Below are 17737 nucleotides of genomic sequence, written 5' to 3'. Positions count from 1 at the left end.
CTCGTGTCTGTGTATGATTAAAGCTTTGTTTCAATTAATTTGTAAGGGCCCAATAATGAAAGGTGACAAGTGCTCTCATTATAGTTGAAGTTAATGGTGGCAGCGGAGCACGCTATGCATCTTAGGGGGTGGTGCGATGTACAGAAATGACTGCTACAGGTTTCCCTCACTTTATGTGGGTTCTGTATGTGCGAATACACTCTTATACGATGAGTGTTTTTATACCCAAAATTTGTTATATGCAAGGTAAATTCATTCTTATGCGATTGGGGTGGTGGAAGCCCATAGTCAGCTGCATTGTGCGGTGCATTGTGGGAGTGACACGCACCAAAATACAGTCTCCTGTGTAGATCTGTGCTCCACGCTGGTTGTCTGCGACACGTGTTTCTGTAGTTGCCATCCCCATTATGATAGTCTGTATGATAGTGTGCTGTTGGCGAGTACCAAAATGGTCTTGTAAAAGTGGTAGAAACGGGTCTGGGGGTCAGTATAGCCGAGGTCTTGGAATGTATCCCTGTTTGTTACATTGTGAAGTGGGTTCCCCTTCATGCAAATTTGATTTATGTGCCTTTTCCAGGAACGCGTGTACAGCGTAAAGCAAGGGAAACCTGTATCCCTTTTATAATTAAGCTACATGGTGTACAGTGATGAAAGTTAAGTGAAAAGTGGCAAAGAGGATGCTTGGTCCATTTCCGTGGAGCTCCAGGGTAGCATCCCTCTCAAATACAGGCTCCCATCTTGCTCCTACTCCATGTGCACTAGTCCTACAAATGAGGTAGTGAAGCCAACTCAGAGGTGCCCCATGCCACTGTTTTTGAGACCTGTATCTCTAGCTTTCTTGAGAGAGGTGGCAGGGGTGCCCAGAGGGTGTATTTACTACTTCATTTCCAGGATGAGGGCCGGATGTAGGAGGGATGCTTCCCAGGGGTTGCTACAGAAGCACTATGCACGGCCTCAAAATATTGTAGTCCTTTTGTCAGGCCTAGCTTTGACCCAACTTCCCAGGAGTTTATACAGAGTTAAGACTCCACCGTGCTGTAGGATTTCACCGAAGGACTTTTTGGCTTTGGACTTTTTTTTATTTGGGCAAAGAAATATTTCACAAGAAAAATTAGCTTCGTATTTCTTGCTCATGGCCATCAGACATACTTTTCACCCAATATGTGCATTCCAGAGCAGTGTATAAAGGTGGCATTTGTACTGTGGTTTTAACTTGTCTGATTTGCTAAGTTGCACAAACATTGTAAATTAATGAGAGGACAGACTCCAAGGAGGCAGTAAAAGTGCGGGGATTTAAAAGGAAAAGAAGTAAGTTTCAAATATTGTCTGAAAAATTGTCAAATTCAGTAGTGGCTTAGAAACTTAATGAACTTTTGCTATGACTGAGCGTGAGCAGCAGCAGTTTCAGCTGCGTGTGTCTGGCTGCTTTTGCCAGGGAGTAACCTTAAATTCCATTTTGGAAAAATGTAAGAAGATTACCAGCTTTCCTTGGAACAATGACACATGCTCTGCCAGGAAAAGCATCAGCCTTTCCACTGACTTATAACTCCTGGCAAGAGACAGTCCTTCAGCATTCATGCATCTCTCCTCACTTGATAATTCTGTTTACATACAGCAGTGGCCAGCAGCAGGGTTTCTTAGCTGCAATGTGAATATATTTGGGTATTTTGCCATTGAGAGATTAAATTCATGCGTCTTTTCTCTTAAATAAGTTGCAGTATTTCACAGGAGATGCATTTTGCCTCTCTGTGGGGGCTGTTTGTCACAGATACTTTGATTAGCACCCAAGTCTGAGCACCAAAATTGGAATAACGTGCATGACCAGCCATGCTGCAAAGTAACTTCTGAATGACCATGTCCTCACTCATGCTGCATTCGTGTTTGTGTGTTACTAGGGCTCCTGGGAGGATCCTGTTTTGTTGCAAGAAGCTGAACTGCTTGGGGGTTCTTTCTTTAGTGAATTGTGGGAGAATTTGTTTCCTTCGGTGCATGTGCAAGGAATTTGAAGGCTATTTTATGCAGTACTGCATCATCACTGTAAAGTGGGAGGTGGAGCCCAGCTTCTGGTTCCCACTTCTATTCCAGGTCAGCTAGTCCAGGTTGAAAGTGCCTCTCGGCACTATGTGCTTAAACAGGATGAGGGATAAAGAGCAATGCTTAGAATCATACGATCATAGAAATTAGGGTTAGAAGGGACCTCAGGAGGTCATCTAGTCCATCCTCCTGCTCAAAGCAGAACCATTCCCGCTGTCATCTGAGCCAAGGCTTTGTCTACCTGGGTCCTAGAGCTTTTTAAGGATGCAGATTTCACAATGTCCGTGGGTAGCATGTTCTAGTGCTTTACTATGCTTGTAGTGAGAGAGAGAGAAGGAGAGTAAGAACCCGTGTGAAGACATTCCCCAGGTGTGGGTCCACACAAGTTTAAAGGGAAGGTGCCTCCTTGCAATATAAGTGCCCGCATCCTTTCTTTGTTGCCTGTCTTTATAGCATGGCCCAGCCATTTCTTAATATTGTTTTCTCTCTGTTTGCTTAGCACAGGTCTGCAAAGAGGCTATAAATTGGGAGCTTCTATTTGCATAGAGCATACTTTCATTCTTGGCAGGCCTATCTTGCTAATTCTTCACAGCAAGTACCTTCACGTGTTCCTCACAAAGTCGCCTGGGTCTAATAATACTTACAGCATTAAGTTTAATTTTTCAAAGTTTTGCTTGTCTATAGGTAAATATTCTTCTTGATGGACAAATACATTTTTTTTTTCATTATGGTATCGGTGTAATGAGTGTAACATACAGTTGCCCATAAGATTGGATAATCATCAGCAATCCCTCACTGTCAAGGATGATTGTCTTCCATGATTGCCTTATTTGTGGGTCTAAAGATAGCTGACAAGGCATATCCAGGATACACAGGTTCGGTTGCAACTCAGGCACATGTTTGAGGAAAGGAAGGATGGAGAGCAGCAGAGTAAGGACCCTGGGTTTCAGAAAAGGGGACTTCAACTCCCGCAGGGAACTCACGGACAGGATCCTCTGGGAAGCCAGGTTCATGGAGAGAAGAGTCCAGGAGAGCTGGCTGTACTTCAAAGAAGCCTTACTGAGAGTGCAGGAACAAACCATCCCAATGCACAGGAAGACTAGTGAGTATGGCATAAGTCCAGCTTGGCTTAGCAGGGAACTCTTCAGTAAACTAAATCAGAACAAGGAAGCTTATAAGAAGTGGAAACTTAGACAAATATCTAGGGAACAATATAAGAGCATTGCTCGGGCATGCAGGGATGAAGTCAGGAAGGCCAAAGCACAACTGGAGTTGCAGCTAGCAAGGGATGTGAAGGGGAACAAGAAGGGTTTCTACAAGTATGTCGGTAGCAAGAGGATGATCAGGGCAAGTGTGGGTCCTTTACTGAATGGGGGAGGCAGCCTTGTGACAGGATGCAGAAAAGGCTGAAGTGCTCAATGCCTCCTTAACCTCAGTCTTCACAGGCAAGGTCAGCTCCCAGACTACTGCACCAGGCAGCACACTTTGGGGAGTTGGTGAGCAGCCCTCAATGGTGAAAGGGGCTACTTATAATATATAAAGCATATATTTTTTATATATATATATAATTATATACGTTGTCCATGTCTCGGCTCCATACAGTCAAGTAAGGATCATGATTGCTTGATAAACCATGAGCTTGGATTTGAATCTGATTTCTCAGTCTTCAAACACCCACTTCCTCAGGCATCTGAAGGCTACACTTGCACAGTTGCGGTGACGCTTTCTTCATTGATGTCAGCTTTCTGTGAGAGATGGCTTTCCAGATGTGGGAAATACTCAGCCTTCTCCAAAGTCTCACTGTGGATCTGAAGTATGGGAGCCAGTCTGAGTGACAGAAACAAGTAGATGAGTCAGTGATTGGCTCAGTAGTTGTCAGCTCGGGTGACGTGGACATCTTTGTGATCCCAGGTATGAACGATGGCATAATCAATCAAGTGCCAGTGCTTAGATTGTGAGCCTTGCCATGATGTTTTGTACCTGTTTTTCAGGTGGAATGGGGTGCACAGACCAAACCACTGCACAGTTTGCAAGGGTATCCATATGCTTGAGAGATTTACTCTGAAATATTATAAAAATTCCCTTTGTGGTAGCTCAGGAAGTTATAGCAATGTCTTATGATTATTCACATGACGACTCTAAGGTCAGATCTCCCCAGCTGCCAGTCATGAGTCGATGTGGGTTCTGTGTTTGTCTCTGCATGATAGTTCAGTATGTGGATTCATATGCACAGAACATATTTGCCTGATGATGCCGTTTGAGAGGTGTGATCTCTCTTCTGAGTTCAGTGGAAGCAAATTTGGTTCTAGGGTAGTGTTTTTAGATTAGGTAGGTTTTCCACAGCTTGTTCGTTGTATCTTGGTATATCTTACCCTACTAATGAACTTAACTTTAAAGATAACTTAAGGATGGTTTTGAGTAAAAAGCAGTTGAGTGGGCAAAGTTTTTGGTTAATGAAGTATGCAGAAGGTTTGATATAGAATTGAAGCCGGCGAGTTCATGAACTTGGTCACAAAATCCACAAGGTTTCTTTGGCAAAGCTGTTTTTCTCACTGTGCTCTATGATGATGTCCACATCCTTTGGGAAAGGGGGGAGACAAGGAAATATAAAGTCAGAAAATCCAAATGAAATGGCTTTGACCTTATTTGCCACAGGCTTAGCTGGTGTAAATGGCAATGCAATGCCAGCTGACCCCAGTTGAGGATCTGATCCTACAGCTTAGTAGCCAACAGCTCTAGTATTTGTAACTCACATAGCAATTTTCTTTTAAAACCTTTTTTTTTTAATCACGGTATCTGGGAGGAGACTTCTGGAGTCTATCACTGCAACATAAAGCATAAAACAGTCTGTTGCATGCATTTTATTAGTTGTACATTATTTACTTGTATATATCTGGTCACCTTGACCAATGAAATATACTCATTAAAGCAGGGCCACTTAAAAAGTTGCCTTCAATCTAATTGAAGTCCTCAACCTTGTCCTTTCCCTCCCCCGCCCTTTTTTCTTGGGTCCTTCAGTATGGAAGGTGGCAGATTTTGTGTGCCTTGCATACAGCCAGCGTCTCAGCCAGCATTTGCGATTGCAGGGCTCCAGACAAATAAGTGAGACTGTGAAATGCCCACTCTTTGGTCCAAATGATGATTTTTCCACAGCTTAATACATAGTTTATTCATAGCATGCTACTAGAAGGTTTCCAAAACCACTTCAAATGAGACAAAGTGGGAGGGGGTGGGGGGGGGAGGGGGAGGGGAAGGCGGTCTGCATGTGTATTTTTACCCCCAGTAAAAAAAAAAGAAAAAAAGAAAAAAAGCACCAAGAGTTACTAGCCTGTTTAAAAAAAAAAAAAAAAAAGGCATGTGGTATAAAACTCTTTAGTGCTGTTAACTGCATAATATAAATCACACTTCTGGATGGTATTATGCCATTTACTTTCTAAATCCTTTCTCTAATTATTTATTTGTAGGAGAGGAATCCTGAGAGCCAATACATTTTTCTATTTAGGAAACCCATTTAATCACTGTTTATCTCCTGCTTATTAGTGATGAGTGGCTTTATCTCAGAAAATGAAGAGACCAACGAACAAGAAGCATATTGGTTTCAGCTATTCCTGCCTATGTGAATGATCAGAAAAGTTCTTGACTAACAACTGTTACTCTTTTCAGCAAAACCTATGTAACGGAGTTATACAATTTAGTATTGCCTCTCAAGATTCGGTGTGCAGAACTATTCCCATTAGAGTGTATTGATATGGTAAAGTCATGGTTGTTTCTTTGGCTGGCTTTCTTGTTTTGGATATCTTTCCTGCTACTCAGTTTACTATCATTAGCCTGTTTTCAGCAGATCATTATATTACGATCTATGGCACTTATTACTGTCAGCTGCACATTTGCGAATTTGAAGGTAAAAGAAAAAAGGAGATGCCAGTTCCCTGTCAGACTGCAGCTGAGCCAGACAAAAAGCTAACGTGGGCCTATAGGATTTTTCACACTTGTCTTCCCTGTATTGATTTGTGCCGTAATGCTGAATGCATACGACCAAACTTGTCTTCATCTGCACATTTTTTACAGCACAAGAAGTTGTACATGTAATTATCAAAGCATAATGTCTTACTGGGTGGTAATGTAACTCGGGCAGGATGACCAGAGCAGGTGCCACTGCCCCAGGCACCCAGACTTGTCACTGCACCACTGCTGTTAGAGCCATCTTTACAATAAAAGTGTGTGTTACTGTCTGTTCGTTGGTGTCTGTCTCTGTGCTTGGCCTGTTCTTTGGTCCTGTAATTTAGTAGGTGATCTGTATCCTGCAGTTCACACATCTCGAGTGTTTTCTTTACTACTGTGCTGTTGACTTGGGATTTTTTCTTTGTGCTCTTAACTTTCTCTCTCATGACCTCACAGTCTTAACCCGTGTCGTTGTAAAATGCTGCCATTGAGAAGATTATGATGCTGTAAACAAGATTCATGAAGTCAGTTGATCTACTTGTATTAGTTGAGTGTGTATCTTACAAGAATAAATTAACTGGGCATAACTGTATCACTAAATAGCTGTTGGCTACTTTCAAACAGTTTGACTATACATTGAAAGAAGTGTTATATGTGGTGCAAGACTTCCATGCGTTTTTTAGTTAGTGCTTGGGCTGATGATAGAGACTGCGACTCTGCTGGGGAGGATGGGGGATCCTTGTATCACAGCTGTCTCTTAAAACAGATGAAACAGGTTGCCAATCTTTGTGTCGGTCACTTCTGCCCGTGAGACCTCATTCAGAGCCCACCAAGGTCAGTGAACTGTATGGTAACAAACTCTCTGGTCATCCTTCGGTATGGATTAGGACACTTCTGCCATCATTTCAAAACCATCTTTTAGAAATGTAGCGGAATGGGGGAATGAAAAAGAGGCAGGGAGTTTATATGTGGGGAAGCTGGTACACCAAACAGCTGCTTTCTCTTTCCTCCCAGTCCAGAGCACCAGGCTTTCCAGAGTCCAAGACTCCCGTTGTTTTCTTGTAGGAATACGTATGGAGGTGGCTGAGCAAAGAGCGGCGCGTCTTCTGTGAGATGAAATGAGAGAGGTGCTTTTGAATATAGTGGGGTTGGACTTTTTTCACTTTTTGGTACAGAGACAATTAGAGGACATTACTGAGGCATGACACACCATGCCAAAATGCTGATTGCTAATATTTTGCAACCTGATGCAGTATTCTGTACAAAATCTCTGCTAGCATCTCAGAAACAGCTGGATAGCTTGTTTTCAGAGACTTCGGTGTCGGTTTGTTCAAATGCAGCCTTCAGAATGGTGTCCAGGTGACACGCTTGCTCTTCTCGAGTGCTGTGTTGTGTTGCTAAATACATGGCTCTTAAATTATCTCCTGCCAGTTTACTGATCGGGGCATTGGTGTGTGTTTACATAATGGAACAGAAGTGAATTTCAGAAGAGAAATGGCCAAACTCAGAGGTGGTGTGACGCACCTTACTCTTGGTTTGGACCCTAACACTCTTGGTTTGCACCTTTTCTCCTGAGGTCAGTATAAGAACTTGTCTGTATGGGCACTTGGGGGGAAGATGAAGTGAATTTGTTAAAGGTACAAAGTCAACGTGTATAAAACAAAGCAGGTTAATCCCCGCATGGATGCCTCTCATTTAGGCATAAAGTAGCTGTGTTCTGGTGTAAGTGAATTCTTCTCTGCATGATGACTTAACTCCTTCAGTTAATTCACTTGAAGTGCTATACATTACATCCCAAAGACTCAGGGAGAAGACATAATTTAACCCTCACCTGAATTTGATTTTTATTTTCTCCGTGCACCCTAGTGTGTTAAGTCAGACCAAGTGATGTATTGAGTAAGCACCTTAGGTTAGGTCGGGGTGCTCAACCTGTGGCCTGCAGGCCAAATCTGGCCCCCAGAACCATGGTGTCTGGCCTGCAGAGATCCCTGTGGGTTGGCAGCCAGGCAGTGATGGAAGCTGTGTGCAGCTGGATCCAGCCCCATGTCCGGATCAGGGCTGGGCTGTGTACCCCCTTCCCCCACCCCCACAGTAACTGGTGGATTGGGCCCTTGCTGCGCCTGCCTCCTACTGGATCGAGCCCAGCAGCCAGATCCAGCCTGCAGATGGACCTGGCGCTGTCAATCCAACCCATGGGGCAAAGAGGTTGGGCACCACTGGTCTAGGGGGATCTGCATCAATCTAGTCACATTTGTATAAACTCCCAATGTACGTCATGTGCCTCAGGTCAACTGCTTAAAATGCTGTAGTTTAGTGCCAGTGTTTGCATTGCAGGCAAGAACCAAAATGCCCTGTTATGCTGGTAAAGTATGTGTATGCACATCTAAAAGTGCGTGACAGAGGGTATGTGGCAGTGGGGCACTGAAGGGGTAGATACCTTTTTCCTTAGGAACAGGAAGCCCACTTTTAGCTGGCCTGGCTGGAGCTGTCCACTGCCTTGCAGACATGGAAGGTATTTTCTTTAATACACAGCGGCACTTCAAATATAAGATGTGATTGTAAATAAAAACTTGGGGCGGGAGGGGGAGGAACTCAGCACAAATGCAACCATGTAGTTGATCCAATAAAAGATATCCATAAAAATCCGTGTGTGTCTTATATTTCATGGACCATTATGGCCACGACCTCACTCCAGTAGTACTAAAACTTTATTGTCATATTTGAACGGCTTAACCGGAAGCAGACCATACCCAGTGCTGAACAACTAGTTGCGCATGTGAGCAGGTAGCTTTGAGGCTTTGAACTTCCATCTGTCTGGCTTTTTACAGAAACTCAGCGTTACACCATGGCATTCATTGTGCAGGCTACAAAGTCTCCTCCAGAACAGGTAGAAAAATGTACCTCCAGGACTGCATGGTACAATGGGTGTATTGGGAAGTGTGGAAATTTTGCATAGGTCCCCGGTGAAAGACCTTTGGAAGAAATGTGCAAAAGAGGATTTGGAAGTGGAATGGAGGGTTTGGATGGAAATTAATACAAACATTGCAGTGTGTGGATGAGAGCGGGGGCAGAAACTTGCAGTTTTTTGCAACAGAGGCTTATGGTTAAGCAGGCAAAGTCAGGCAAGGGTTTAGGCTGGTGCTGGCACCAGAAGCAAAGTTGTCTTCATATTTGAGAGTCCACATAAGTTCTGAGACTCACTGGCCTGGTTGCAATGGATAGAGAGGTAGTTTGCTGTGTTAGCCATAGAATAGCACCATTAAAGGATTTTCTAAATGCCTCATGTCTTAGGCAGATACTTTTCCTGAAATGTCTGTCAGACAAGCAGCAATATTAGAGATCGCCTCTCTGTTTTTGATAACAGTAATTCCCAGTGGGGACTTTATTTGCTATGCAGGCTGAGCTGTTTCAAAGCAGTAGACAATTTTACCTTTACAAGAAATGAGTGTCAGTTGAACTCTCTTTCTCAATATATTTAATACCCTGAATATAAAATAAATGGTCCGAATCCTAAGGTGGTTTTTTGGGCCAAAACACCGTTTCATTGCCTACTCGAATGTCTAATAGCCAGCAGAAGAGTAGTTAGGAGTCGGGAAGTGATGTCTAGTTGATGAAGACTGCAGAACTTGTTTCAAGTTTTGGCATACTTTCTGATTTTGCATAATATGTTCTGCAACTTCCTTGTATAAAGGTGGAAAGCGAACAAGATATTGGCAGAAACCAGGTTTTGTACAGTGCTATGAATTGATATGCCATTAATTTGCTAATCTTTTCACAACCTCTTGTTGGGTTCAGCTTTGATTTGGGTTGGGATTTGCTCCTGAGTAATTTTGAAGTTTTACAGATGAATGAATTGTGTATACATGTCCCAGAAAGAAAATCCCATTTTAAGGATCATTTTTTTTAAGCCCTTCATTTGTTTAATGTGTTTGTTTGTTTTTTTTAAAAGCTGAATGTATTTTTGCTTGAAATAGGAAGCAAATAATTCTTCTGGCAAATGCAGCCAATGTCTTCACTGTTCAATTTAGTTACCACACTGCAAGTCATCAGCATTATGGTTATGGGTATCTTTTCCTGGAAAGCTGGCATGCAGTGCAAATAAGGGAGGATGAGATATTCACTAGGTTCAATGCAACTTTCAGAGATGTTTACCTTGATTTCCCTGGAGCTCTGCAACATATAAGGATCCCTGTGATTCTTTTATAAACCATAATTTTCTATAGATACATTTTCAGTGCTTTAAATTGCAGTGGTTTGCAACTGTGTATAGACTTTAAGCTATTTGTGTGCAATTTTTAAGCCACTTTAATTATAGAGAATCGTACCTGCCAAAATGTCTCCTTGCTTCAGATGATATTTTTCAACCTTCATTAAGTTTAAAAAATGACCTTTTATGGGCAATGACTAATATGGATGCATGCCCGTGACATATTTTGGGGGTAGGTGGTCTGCTGGTTAATGGAAAACCTCCCGAGTTCTATTCCTGGCTCTTCCACTTACTCACTGTGTGTTGCTGGACAAATCCTTTCCCTTCTCATCTCATTTTTCCCATCTCTAAATTAGGGATAGCCATAATAATCCATCTTTGTAACAAAATGTGTGGAAGGAAATCGTCACAGTGCTTTAGTAGAAGCGCAGAGGATTTTCAGGCTGAATGTGAACACAGCTAAAATGGCCATAATTAATTTTGAAATCCTGAGCATGGATCTTATGCCACTGTTATTGTTGTTATTTATACAATGTCCATTAACAGTCTACAGAGTATTTTTTTTTATTTATAAGCCCTCATTTTTTGCTGATGGTTTGAATAGCAATGGACATGTCTACATGTGCATTTATGCCAGCTTATAAATTTACTGCAGAGTAAGTGGGAATAGGCAGATATCTACACATGCAGGCATTAAAGCACGTTAACACTGTGTATGGGCAGATTTGGGGCTAAAGTTAGTCCCAAGTCAGTCCACACACACAGTATTACTGCCCAGCAAGGCATCTACATGCATGTTACTGCTCAGTAAATACTCGGGTGTACATTTGATACCTGCATGATTTAGGTATCAGATTTACCCTCAAGTTGGATTAAATCACCGTGTTTACCGCACAGTACGGATGTACACGTGTAGACACATGCTAAAACTGCGCAGTAACTTTGGTTACTGTGCAGTAAATGGGCATGTGTAGATGCGCCCAGTGAGCGTCTTCCTCCTCAGTCCCTGTGGGTAAGTGTCGTTGCCACTCGCCCACTTTTCAGCATGGCTGCAGATGGGCACAAGAAGAACTCAGAGACGAGATAGAAGAAGAGACTTGCAGAGGAAGGCTTGTAGCAGCAGCAGAGAGCATGAAAAAATGAAGCAAAGATAGGATAATTGGGCTAAATTCTGTCCTATGCAGTTTTATTGTGGGCAGGGTTGCATGGTGGTGTACATCTCCTGATTATCCAAAAGTTTTGTCATTAGGGCTGTGTGAAGCTTCAGGTGGTGATTCGATTCGGCCCGATTCAGTGGCCAAACCTCTAAATCCGAATTGAGTCGGGACCAATTTAAAGGTCAGAATCAATTCAAAGCTCTCCAGATCTTCAGAAAAGATTCAGAGAGCTTTGATGATTCAGGCAGCTGCTGGTGGCTGCAGCAGGGAGCTGCGGCCCACTCCAAATGGTAAGTACTAAGGTTGGAGGAGGGGACCATGGGGGGACCCCTGCCAGCCCCCCTGACCCCCACCCGCTCCCCCAGCCCCCCTGTGGCTGTCCCACCCACCCCAGCTCCTGGTGCTTTAAAAAAAAAGCCTGAGTGCTCACCAGGTGCTACTGGGCAGGGTGGAGGAGGGTGATCCCTGCTGCCCCACACTGCATGGGGGGCTCTGCATGAGCCCCCTAACCCCCATCTTTGCTCCTCCAGCCCCCTCACCGGTGCCCTGGTGGGCCAGTTCCAGCCCTTTAAGAAAAAAAAGAACCGAGAAAAGCCCCGGGACTCACTGCTCCTGCAGTGGCTTCGAGGGCTCGTGTAGAGCCCCCCACGTGGTGCGGGGCAGTGGCGATCACCCTCCGCCGGCAGGAACAGTAAGTCTGGGGGGGTTTCTCTTTTTTTTTTTTTCTTTAAAGGACTGTAGCTGGCCTGGGCAGGGCACCCGTGGGGGAGCGATGGGGAGCTGGGAGGGGTCGTGCAGAGCCCCCCACACAGCGTGGGCCAGTGGGGGGCAGCAGGAATTGCCCCCGCCACCCAGCAGCACCTAGTGAGCACCGGGGCTTTTCTTTAAAACACTGGGAGCTGGGGCCAGCAGCAGCAGCCATTGCCAGGCTGGGGGAGCGGGTGGAAGATGGGCCTGCCTGATTCAGAGATTCGGAGATTCAGCAGCAGCCAAACCTCTGAGTTGGATTCGGCCAGGTCAATTCGGAACAGTGATTTGAATCACTGGATTGAATCACTGTCTCCCAAATCGGCCGAATCTGAATCTGAAACAAATACTAGCTGCTTTGCACAGGCCTAATTGTCATATTGAATTGCCTGACCAGATGCTATTTCTATTGGAGTCTTCTGCTCACAAGGAGGTCACGCTTGCTAGAACAGCAGATTGGGAACTGCACAAGGGTGGCTATCCCTGGAAAGGCTGCAGATCAGGCTTATATACATAGTCGTGGCTAAGAGCTGCTACATGTTGGTTGCTCCAAAGCTTGCTGCTTCTGGAGAAGCATTGCACCCGCTGCAGTAGAAAGGCAGTGCTGACTTTGTCCAGTATTTCAGAGGATCCTAGATATGGTTCATCATCCTTGCAATGCCTAGGCACACCCAGCAACTTAGAGAGGTGGTGCTGGGACATGAGACTAGTTTCTTTTATAGAGTTAAGTCAGCTCCTTAAGAGTAGTGGAAGGAATAGTTTTGTCAGTTAAGGGGGTGAGTGTGTTGTTTTCACCCCCGGTATAGCTGTACTGACAGATGCACAAGTAAAGGTGCAGTCTTATCTTATCTGCAAAACCAACCTTTTTTTTGCCAGCATATCTTAATTTGAGCGGGGAACCTCGGGCATGAAAAGATTTTCTTGCTGCTGTAAACATTCAGCGGGTTGGCTGGTCAAGCTTTCCTGGAAGATCATGTAAGAAGGCAGGGTAGATTTGCACCTTAGAGACTAAATAAAACATGTGCATATGTATGTATGCACATGCATACGCACCAGTTTTCATGAGCTGAAGCTCACTTCATCAGCAGACGAGGGCTTCCATTTACCTACGCCACCCCCAGGCCCCACCCCAGGTACTTGGACAGGAATCCCGTGCTTAATCTCTGCGTGCTGCTCTGACAAAGCACATCATAACATTGTTTAATGACTTTTCATATTGATGAATGGCATTGTAAAGCCTTCTGTTGTGGTCAGTTGCTTGATAACATTGAAATTTGGAGTCATGTTTTATTATCTAGTGCCTGCCCAAACTTATAAAATAAAAATGGAATAAAGTGGGTAGTTAGAATAAAAGGATCTCCGATATGTGAATATTTATGGGGATGTTTCCAGGCAGCGTTTCATTTTACAAACCTCTGTAGCTGAAGATTTAATCCTCAGCTTGAACAGTTTGCCTTCCTGTGATGGTTTTATTGTAGCACCGTATTTAAAAAAAAAAAAATCAGATAAGATGCAAAATCAAATGCTTTTTTGGAAGCTCTGTGTAAGTCGCAAATGTTGAGTATTTTCAGTCTGGCAACTTCAGACAACCACGGTCCCGGTTCCTGATCCCCAGCATCTCTCAGAGCAAGTTAATATGAATGTGGTGCTTCATGCATTATTACATGCCTGGCTTATCCCTGCTCACTGACCTGGTCTCTCTCTCTCTCTCTCTCTCCCTCCCCCCCCTCCCCCCCCTTCCCCCTCCTTGCTCCTTTGATGTAGCTTTCGCTCCCAGAGGAACAGAATGAAGTAACAAGAAACGGCTGCGAATCCAAGGAACTAGTCTACCTTGTGCAAATCTCGTGTCAGGTAAATGTCATGTTTTTCCCCCCTTATCTTGCATACAGCATTGCATTGTTTAATAATGTGGCCTCATAATACGTTGATGTCACTAGATTCTGATGTACATTTTTTCACCTCTTCGCTGGCTTAGTCCTCAGAAGGATTCTTTATGTTTTGCTGTGGCTGGCTAATTTTTAAGGAAAGAAATACTGAGCTTTAAAGGGTGCAAAAACAGCTTGTTCAGCAAACAATCCTTACTGCAGTACACGGGGAGCTGTAAAATATTTAGCGAAAAGACACAGGCATGGGTGCTTACGGGAGGAAGAGGGGGGGAGTGTAAATAGGGATATGTGCATACATTATGACTTGCATACAAAATGTGTGTGTGTATGTATGTATATATATATGTATGTGTGTATATATATATATGTATGTACGTATATAAAAATAGAGGAAGTGCTTGAGTAAGAACAGAGGCCAGTATCTCCCACTGAGTCAAGGATGGAGGTAGGGATCATGAGGTTAACTTGGCATCTTGACTTACTGTTTTGTTTTCTTTAATCACTTATTACTGGTGCATTAAAGTTATGCAAATATGCAAATAACTGCCGCTTTATACCACTGTCTTCCCGTCTTTAAAATGGGTATAGAACCCCCAGAATGAGTGGTCATTTTGTAAACTACTTTCATATCCTCAGATGATAGGGTAAACTATGTAAGTTCATTGAGTGTGGGGAGACTTGGTAGATCCAGGTAGAAGTAAATTAAAACAGGATGTGATGCCTAGTCATTTTTTCACCCTAGGGTGTAGCACTTCTCCCTAATATTACCTGCCTTGGCGTGTTGTAAGCAAAGTAATTGTTAACTTACTGTACATTCATGGGAATAGCTGTTGTATTATTTGCACTCTCTTTATTTGGTTCTGTTGTGAAAGTCCAAAGAATTATAGGTAAGGGAATATTATGGGCGTATTGATAGTAGATCACAGCATGTCTGAATTGTCTGTGTGAGGAAGAGTTGACTATTTTCCCACTATGGTCTCATTTAAACCGGGAAGTTATAGCAAGTTGTATAAGCCAGGCTGTGAATTTACAGCACATGAGCAATTCCTCTCTGACTTCTTGCGTGCTTACTTTTGGGGTCTGTCTGTGCCAACTCTGCCATACACGACCACCTCGATGGCTCGTTCCACTTGCCATATACCAAAGCCCAGGAAAGAGGCAGCCCCGACCACGCACCCAGAGGCGACTCTTAGGCTTTCGGCCCTGAGCGCATACGGTCTATTGGATGTCTCCTCAAGTCATCTCAAAGGCGGCAGCATTGCCTCAACCCTGAAATGTAGCACCTGCTAGGTGGCGTTGAGTGGACAGGGTATGCCTCTTGGCAGTGACCCCAGGTTCAGCATGGAAGAAGTACAGGTATGACTTTAGCACCCAATTGGAGGGCCTTGCTGGGAGGCAACTTGTTTAACTTTGAAACTGGAGTAAGTTACTTTGTAATTAGTGCAAATTAAATGTTTCCACACAGGAGGGAGCTAGTGCAGAGTACCCAGGGTGCTATAAATTAACTCCTTAGCTTTCTAGAAGCTAACTTCCCCGGCTTGATAAGCACATTTTTAAAAAAGTACCTTTGCATTAGAAAAGACCAGGGCTCGTGGGAGAAGAGGCCAAAATTTCACAGGTGAATGAAGTTTAAAATTGCCTGCGATTTGTGAGCATCTCACAGATACTGTTTGCCCCTGCTGTGCTTGTAGACCAGATGGTAATTTAACAAAAATCAACACAACTGCTAAGAAGGCAGCACCAAAAAATGGTGACAGGATCAAGGCTGCAATTTTTCAAGGAAGTTTGGATTGCTCTAGGTTTTAGAGGGGTGATTTTATTTATGCCCTGTTTATATCACATTGTGCCAAGTGCCATGACCAGGAGGTGGATGCCAATAGATGATACTTGGGCAGATGCTCAGAACCTGCCACTTGTTTCAAGCGTCTCAAGTCTGAACACCCTCCCTCTACTGCTGAAGTGTAGTTTTAACTCTGCTGGCCAGAGCAGCCCTGCTGAGCGCTCTCACGATTAATTGGGTCTCCTCCAGCATAACTAGGTGTCTGAACATTCAGGTTTTTAAAGATGATAGCCAGCACTTGGACCATGCCAAGGAGTGTGTGTATAGCCAGTGCAATGTATACCGCTTGCCTGTAACAATCCAGTGCAACCAGGATTTATACTGATGTTTGTGCTGATGCTCCTGGGTGTTTTTTCCGAGGTATAAAGGGTGTTTATACACGTGCTCCACGAGTGTGGCGGGAGGGGCGCTTTAATTAGAAGGGAGTCTGCTGCAGCACAGTAATTACCACGGTCCAGCAGACTCAGTTAATCAGGTCTGCTCTGATGCACTGTAATTACAGCGCTTTGGAGCAGCCTCACTGCTCATGTATAGGCGCCCAAAGAGACAGCATTTCAGAAAGTGGTGCCAGCATTTCGGGAAGACAGCATGTAAGTGGACCATCATAGAGAAGTCTTCAGTAGATGTGGGCAAGACACTGCTCCACTGAAGTGCCTCGCCGAACTAAACCAAAGTCATTGGGAGCTGTGAGTATTCACACTACTCAGGACTGAGCTGCACAGCCTTAAAGGGTGAGCATATAAAGGCTCACTTGTCCCTCCTAGTTGTTCTCCCTCCTAATCCACTAGAGTTCCTTGTTATCTAGACTAAGTTTCCGTTCTTTTGCTTTAGTGCATATCATATCTTGCCAACACTAAGAAATTAGAGACACTTAACTTACAGCAGTAGTTTCCAACCTTTTTTGTGCCATGGACCGGCACAGGAGTGATGGAGCCGGCTGCCTACCTTCCGGGGTTGCCCTGCCCCCAATTTTCACCCCGTTATGTCACCACCGGCGGCAGAAGCCACTCACCTGGGTGGACAGGTGGGGGGGGCTGAGTGGGGGGCTCATGCCACGACTCGGCAGCTAACCTGCCGTGGCCCAGTACTGGGCCGTGGCCTGGTGGTTGGGAACATCTGACTTACAGCATCTGGATTCAATGAAAAGCATGGAAGGAACAATACTTAGCTGCAGTTGTTACAGTGGAGATACTGTAACCTCAGACATCTCACAGGCCCCCCTAATGTCTAGGGAAATATTCCAGTCCATCACACACTGCATACAGAGGGGTGTCTGAATGGACTTAGCCTTACATTAACATTAATATTAAATGGGAGGTGGGAATAGTTTACACAAGATGATAGTGCTGTAGGGAGAGGTTCTGGCATGACTTGTCTACACGAAGCCAAAAAACTTAAAGAGGAAAAAATTATAGACCAAACTTTGCTTGACCTGAGTTTGCATTTGCTACCAGTGCTGGTATTTGACTACTTGAGCCAATTTACAGAAATCCTTTAACATGTCCAAGTGGACACAAAAGTAAAAAACATTTAAAGGTCAGGTCTGGAAACTTGTTCATTTAATCCAGATCCACACGCATATAAAAGCTTTGAGAAGTTCATGAGTGTTTTGCTGCAAATGTAAATAGCATGGTAAAATGTAAGATGGAAATCAGCTATTCTGGCAACTTCAGATTAAAGCTGTCATCAAAATGGGCAGAAAACCCCACGCTCCAGGACTGGTTGCCTCCTACCACTGTGCTATCCAAGATGGGCATCGTGTGCATATAGCAGTCTGCATTTTGTGTGCGGCCTATTGAAAAGACATTTACTTTTGTCATCTCACTTTGCAACCGATAACAAAAGCTTTCAAACATCAGACCTTTAAAGAGCCTAGCTCAAACGTAGCTGTACTTTTTTTAACTGAAAAAAAGATTAAAAGATG

The 17737-nt window shown here is 44.0% G+C and overlaps 1 protein-coding gene across 7 annotated transcripts in view; it reads left to right on the top strand.

Annotated features, from left to right (window-relative positions):
- The window catches only part of ARHGAP32 (Rho GTPase activating protein 32), a 450132-nt gene that overhangs the window by 290377 nt on the left and 142018 nt on the right, over window positions 1-17737 (top strand). For all 7 annotated transcript variants that reach the window (XM_090026884.1, XM_090026883.1, XM_090026889.1 and 4 more), the window contains one exon: window positions 13852-13938. In XM_090026884.1, the coding sequence (XP_089883010.1) occupies window positions 13852-13938 (87 nt within the window). The remainder of the gene's footprint in view (window positions 1-13851; window positions 13939-17737) is intronic.

This window comes from Crocodylus siamensis, chromosome 14 (genome assembly GCF_052110815.1).
Source record: "Crocodylus siamensis isolate JL-2025a chromosome 14, ASM5211081v1, whole genome shotgun sequence".
In the NCBI taxonomy this organism is placed as follows: domain Eukaryota; kingdom Metazoa; phylum Chordata; order Crocodylia; family Crocodylidae; genus Crocodylus; species Crocodylus siamensis.
This window is presented reverse-complemented; position numbering and strand designations above follow the sequence as displayed.